The sequence below is a fragment of the Terrapene carolina genome, unplaced genomic scaffold, assembly GCF_002925995.2.
Source record: "Terrapene carolina triunguis isolate 2854851 unplaced genomic scaffold, T_m_triunguis-2.0 Scaffold31802, whole genome shotgun sequence".
Classification (NCBI taxonomy): Eukaryota; Metazoa; Chordata; order Testudines; family Emydidae; genus Terrapene; species Terrapene triunguis.
Window position 1 is genome coordinate 1 of NW_020696153.1, and position 6,589 is coordinate 6,589.

The window sequence follows — 6,589 nt, forward strand, 5'->3', positions numbered from 1 at the left end:
GTGTGTGATGGTTTGGGGGTCCACCTGGACCAGTGAGGGGTTCTGTGACTCCTGCCCTGTAACTTGGGTGCTGTGCAACTGGGGTTTGATTCCCTGACCCCCATGGGTTCCTACAGTAAAATAACACAGCATGCAATCAGGTGGTGTAACCACTATTTTGGGCGAGGGGGGGGCGGCTGGACCCTGCCTGTCCAAAGTGGTACTTTTACCTGTCCCAGGATCTGCCACAGAGCCCTGCAACTGGACCCAAATCCACCAGGACCTGACTACAAGTGTCAGGCTGTGAAAAGCGCTGCCACGCTTGCCGGGGGAAGTGTTGGGTTCAGGGCCAGATTGGGCTTTAAAAGTGGGCCCAAGCAGACCTCTGGCCTGCAGTCATCACACACAGCTGGAGCAGTCTCTGGCTAAGCCGTGGGCCCATTTGTGTCCGGCACATCGCAGTAGCCATCTTTTGAAGTTTCAACATTTCCACGGTCTTTCCTCTCTTCCCCTCCCCCACCCCAGGAGCTGCTGCGCTTCCCCAAATTGCATGAAGCGATTGTGGAGGTGGTGACAGGTGTCCTGCGGCAGAGGCTGCCCATCACCAACGAGATGGTAACACCCCAGGGGGAGGGGGCTGCTATGGGACATCTGGGATCCATGCAGGGTAGGGGGCTGATATGGGTGTGGGGGTTGAAGTCTGTGTCCCAGGGCAGATTGATTTAAGTCAGCAAGTGGGAAAATGCACTTTAAAAATCACCAACTTTAATCATATTTTGCATTTGTACTTTTTAGGAAAATAACTTAAAAGGTGGATTCTCACTGGTTGATAACCATTAAACTATGTTAATTTGCAGCTAAATATAGTCTTTACACTAAGTGTGGTGCTTCTTTCTGCAAAGCAGGTGGATACACTAGATCTGTACACGTTTATTTAAACCATTCTGTAGCTGAACCTACATTTATTCAGAGTTTAATTTTCTGATATTAGAAAATGGTGAATGATGCATTTTTATTTACTAGATAATTAATAAAAACAATTAAATGCTGTTTCTGGGCATTTTTAATGGAATTCCAGTTTCCATCCAAATAGAGCTTGACACAAATTACAAGTAAGAAAATTAAATTACCTTAAATGTGCTGGGTCCAGAAGAACAAATGTCAATCAAAACATGTTTTGCATTTAAAACTAACTGATATATTCAACACAGGCCTTTCACCATGTCCTTTGATTGTAAGAGGACAAGATCTACTAGTTGTTTCCCTCTTCCAGTCTGAGATTTTACAAGGATTCCAGCTTGTCCAACGCCCAGTTGGGTTTTGAACTTTGAACAAACTGAAATGAAGGAAGAATTCTCTCTGCTCTTGAAACCTGGTTTAACTTTCAACAAACTTTGGTTCCCAAGGCTGAGCCAGTGACTTCCGCGGTTTGATGTTCTTTAAGATAGCAGCAGCAAACGTACTGCTTTTGATTAAAATCCATTACAATTCTGGCAACTTGTGTTAAGGGCTAAGCTTACAATACTCTCAATATTATTTTAAACAGCTTCACAACAAAAATCACATATATTGTTTTGTTTTCGAAGCTCACATGGTTTTTTGTTTTTAATCCACCATGCTGGGCCCCCTCCCATCCCATCTCTCTCCCCTGCAGGTTCATAATCTGGTTGCAATCGAGCTCGCCTATATCAACACCAAGCACCCGGACTTCATTGACACAGCGCTGGTGTCTGCCTCTGTCAGCAGCAGCAAGGTAATGCCTCTCTGCTCCCCTCCCCCCCCCCCCGCCCCGCTACCGCGCCCCCCCCCCCCCCCCCCCCCCCCTGGGCACCAGTGTCACCCCACCCCCACCCCCACCCCCCTTCATGGGCATGCTGCTGGCCAGCTGGTCTCTGCTCTCCACAGAATGACCCCCCTGCGGAGGGGATCCGGCGTTGGAAGAGTGACAAAGTGGAGGATGCTGGCATGGAGGAGAAGCTCAAGGGGAACGTCCAGCCCCCCATGTATTCCAGCCCCAGTCGCTCCCATGCTGTCAATCTGCTGGACACGGTGAGTTACCCCCTCCCCACACAGGCAAGTGATGGTGGGGTAGTGACAGCAGGAGACCTGTGTCTGGGCCAACCTCGCTGCTCTGGCTCCCTTTGTGCCTTTTCAGAGCTGCTTTGCTTCCAAGATCATCCTGATCATCTAGTCTGACACACACACCCCGCAACACCCACAGGCTAGGGAAAAGCTGGCCAGTGCTGGACAATGCACCACAATCCATTCTTTCACTCTTAACAATTTCTGCCTTATTTCCAGTCTCAATGTTTCAAGCTTCAGCTTCAACCCACCTCCTTGTTGGAGAATTTTCTGACCTTTGCGTGTGATCCCAGCGTTGTGCTACTGGAAATTGCCTGGTTTATAACCTTACTACTGTTATCCCTGGGGGAAGGCCCTGCGTGGTGGGACCCCCATTTCCCTTGAAGTCCTGTGTCCTATCTCTCTTCCCACAGCCCATGCCGGCCACACGGAAGCTGAGCCAGCGGGAGCAGCGGGATTGCGAGGTGATCCGCAGACTCATCAAATCCTATTTCCTCATTGTGCGCAAAAGCATCCAGGACAGGTAAGATGTGGGGGGACGAGGGGGTGAGGCTGCAGTCCCTCTCCTGGACCCTTAAGGGCCACGGGGAGTTGAAAGGGCTCTAGATGGGCACCCTTGTGACCTCTGCCCCTCCTCCACAGCGTCCCCAAGACGGTCATGCATTTCCTGGTGAACTATGTCAAGGACCATCTGCAGAGCCAGCTGGTTGGGCAGCTGTACAAGCAGCAGCTGCTGGACATGCTGCTCACAGAGTCAGAGGACATGGCACAGCAGCGCAAGGAGGCTGCTGGGCTGCTCCAGGTGAGGGGAGGAGTGTGGGGGTCGTCTCTCTGCCCCCTGCCTGTGCTAATGTCTTCTGTCTCCCATCAGGCCTTGCAGCGAGCCAGCCAGACCATCTCTGAGATCCGGGAGACGCAACTCTGGTGAGGGGAGGCTGTGCCTACAAACCAAGCCCTGGGCTCTGCTCTGCTGTCCCAGCTTGGTTCCAGGGGGGCACCCCTACCTGCCCAGAGCCTGCCTGACTTGGTGTCACAAACACCCCTGCTGACCTGTGGGGGTGTCCAGAGAAGCTGAGTGTTTCTACTCCCTGTGTGTGGTGGGGGAGATAGAGGGACAGTGGCAGAGACACCACACACACACCCTCCCCTTGTTCTTTGCTGCCTGTGTATCTGAGCCGCTCCGATGGTGGGTTGGTGTTACGGAATAAAACCCGTTTGTGCAAAGAGCTGGCTTGGATTGTTACCTGGGGTGACACCTGCAGCCTAAAGAATTTCAAGGTGGAAGGGAAGTGATGGGTGCACTGAGTGGCTAATGCAGTATGGGCACCAGCCTGGCTCCCTACTCACAGTCAGCAGCCTACGCTGCCATTTTGTTCTGTCCCTTGGTGCACAGTTGGTAGTTGCGGAGCGTAGATCTCACCCACGACTGGTGCTTCCTCCACCACTGGCAGCTCTCCCTGGAGACCTGGGCTGCCGCTCTGCTCCCGCTGCAGAGGCTGCTTCGCGGCAGGGAAGAGATCTTGTTTTGCTGCATCCAGACTCTACTTCTCAGCCGGGAACCAGTTCAGTGGCGCTGCTTTTCTTGGCCCAAGCCTTGGAGAAAAAAAGCAAGGCATTAACGGCCTCACCTACCATCCCTGACACCTAAGGAAACGCGCCCTACAACAACCTGGGGACACATCATTTCCCTCCCCCGACTTTGGCAAACAGTTGTCCGCGTCAGCATAACCCACAAGCCCAGTCATGGTCCAGGCCTCGTCCAGGGGGCTCCCAACAGAACAGTCTCCAAAATACAACAGTTAGCCAAAATCATACCCTACTGTCCCCAAATTATCCACAGTTAATATGTAAATTAGTCAACAGCCCCTGCTCTCCCCAGTAGATAGCTCCCTTCTTGTCTCACGCGCTTCAGACAGGGCTTCCAGTCCCTTGGAGAAGAGGATGCATGGGGTGTGGGGGTGAGATCAGACTCCACTAGCCCAATGCAGCCCCCCCCCCTGAAGGGGAGATGGGCAGGCCAGCTCCGAGAGACTCCATAGTGTGCCCTAGAAGACCAAGGTCTGTTGGATGATGCATGGGGTGGAGGAGATGGGGGGCGGGGGGGATTTTGGTAGCAACACTTTTGTATGTCAGAATAAAGGATGGGAAATTCCCCCAGCTCTGAGCAATATTCCACTCACGGCAGCACAGCATTGCAACACGTTTCAGGTGGCATCTCGGGCTGAAATGCAGGGATCATAACTATGCAAGAGGGTCTGGTTCGCAGCATGGTCCCTGGTGCCTTAAGAACTGGACCTCCCTCAGCTAGAGGTGGAGGTTGTGGGTCTGATTGGAGAGGAAAGAGTTTATATATATAAACAAATGGAAGAACATGAAAGATTAGTATAAACCAGAACCTAGGAAATGTAGAAAATTGATAAGGGAGGCAAAAGGGCATAAGGAAACAAATCTATGCCCAGTACAGTTAAGGACAACATGAAGACGATTTTTTAAAACGCATATGAGGAACAAAGAGAATCTTAGCAATGGTATTGCTCCATTACTAGATAGAAATGATAGAACTGTCAGTACTAATGCAGAAAAGGCTCTGTATTTAGGAAAAGAAAAGCAGATGATGCAGTCCAGGGCTCACCCTGTGTCAAAATGTTCCAGGAGGCCGTTCCGGTACTTCTGACCATGGTGATACAGCCCCATATGGCCAGGTGTATGTCCCTCTCTGTGTGATGGTAGATGACTGCGGCACGAGACCCACCTCGTCTCCGATAAACCTGGATGTCTCGCAGCGGCTCCAGCTTGGGGGCAAGTGTAGGTGAAGCAGCAGGGCAGAACGACTGCCCACCAACCCCTAGAGGGAGCTGAACAGCAAGAACCGTAAATCCTGGCCAGGAGCTGCAGAGAGACGTTCCCGTTACCATGAACCAGTGCCCTGGAATTGGGACCCAGCCCCATACCCCCTGCTGCAGCAAATGGGGGTTCAGCTGGTTCCTCCTGGATCCCTGCAAACTGGGGTTCACAAGGGACTTTTCTCAACTTCCCCACTGCAAGACCCCTATCACTATCCTCGCATTGCTCCCCCTGCCCCACAGGACCATGCCCCATCCTACCGCTCACACTCCCAGACCTGGGCTGGATCCAGGTGGCAAAGGAGGGTACAGACCCCCCCCCACCAATCTTCCGTGCCCTCCCATGTTTCGTTTCATACCTCCTCACTGCTTCCCCATCCACTCCCCTCTTCAGGCCCCAGCACCCCACCCAGTGTTCAGGTGTCACCAGTGAAAGTGGGACCACCACCCTCTGGTTCTGTGAGCCTCCCCCAGACACTCCCAGGGCACTCACCTGCATCAAGGTCAGTAGCAGCAGCTCCTGGTTGTGCTGCAGCAGGCTCTGGCTCCACTGGGTCAATTATAAGGTATTGAAATTTTGTGTTCTGGAACTTATTTTTTTAGGACTCCGGCACTGATGCAGTCATAGCCTATGATGAAACTCTTTCAGTTCCAATTGTACCTCAGGGGGATGTTAAACAGCAACTACAAAAGTTAGACATTTTTAAATCAGTTGGTGTGGATAACTTGCAGCCAAGAGTTTTGAAAGAGTTGGCCGAGGAAGTTCCAGCACTGTGAAAGAAAGCTAATGGTGTGCTAATATTTTAAAAAAGGTAAATGGGGCAACGTCGGTAATTATAGGTCTAGCAGTCTGACATCAACCCTAAGCAAAATAATGGGGTAACTGACATAGGACATGATTATATAAACAACTAAAGGAGGATAATATAATTAATGCCAATCAATGTGGGTTTCTGGAAAATAGGACCAGTCACACTAGCTTGATTTTTTTTAAATGAGATTACAAAGTTGATTGATAAAGTAATCGTGTTGCTGTCATGTACTTTGGTCTTTGACTTGGTACCACACAACATTTGGATTAAAAAAAATCACCCTAAAACCAGACTGATTGGTTCCAACGGTTTTAGAGGGCAATCTCCTTAGCGTATGCACGACATGCCTCAGGTGGACGTGACCAGGTTTCATCACTGAATTCGGGCTGCTGGTTGGATCGTTCCCTTCCCCGGCTTGGGATGCACAATGTGATAAACGGGGACTCACCTTCAAGTGGGTGTGTTTCTAGTGGGATCCTTCAGGGACTGGTTCTTGGCCTACGCTATTGACCATTTTCATCGATAACCTGGCAGAAAACAAAGTCATCACTGGTACAGGTTGTAGATCACACAAAATGAGCAGAGTGGTAAACGATAAAGAGGACAGGTCACCGATACAGAGTAGCCCAGACCCTTTGGCAAACTGGGTGCAAGCGAATGAGAGGCATTTTAACACAGGTAAATGGAAATGTATCCATCTAGGAACAAAGAACGTTGACCCCCACCTACCGGCTGGGGGACTCGATCCTGTGAAGCAGCGATAGTGAGAAGGCCTTGGGGGGGTGGGGGAGGAAGTGGCTAATCAGCTCCCAGTGTGACAACATAGCCAAAAGAGCTATTGGGATCCTGGGATGTATGACCGGGGAATCAACA

The 6,589-nt window shown here is 50.9% G+C and overlaps 1 protein-coding gene across 2 annotated transcripts; it reads left to right on the forward strand.

Moving 5' to 3' along the window:
• The first annotated feature begins 78 nt into the window (after positions 1-78).
• LOC113409273 (dynamin-1-like protein) lies at positions 79-3,285 on the forward strand. 2 transcript variants are annotated; one of them, XM_026663001.1, is made up of 6 exons: positions 79-594; positions 1,634-1,732; positions 1,885-2,028; positions 2,475-2,584; positions 2,704-2,863; positions 2,933-3,285. In XM_026663001.1, the coding sequence occupies exons 1-6, from the start codon at positions 592-594 to the stop codon at positions 2,987-2,989; spliced, it is 573 nt and encodes a 190-aa protein (XP_026518786.1). In that variant the 5' UTR covers positions 79-591; the 3' UTR covers positions 2,990-3,285. The 2 variants fall into 2 exon arrangements, with proteins under 2 accessions (XP_026518786.1, XP_026518785.1); XM_026663000.1 differs by lacking the exon at positions 79-594 and having other exon boundaries at positions 1,054-1,732.
• The last annotated feature ends 3,304 nt before the right edge of the window (positions 3,286-6,589 follow it).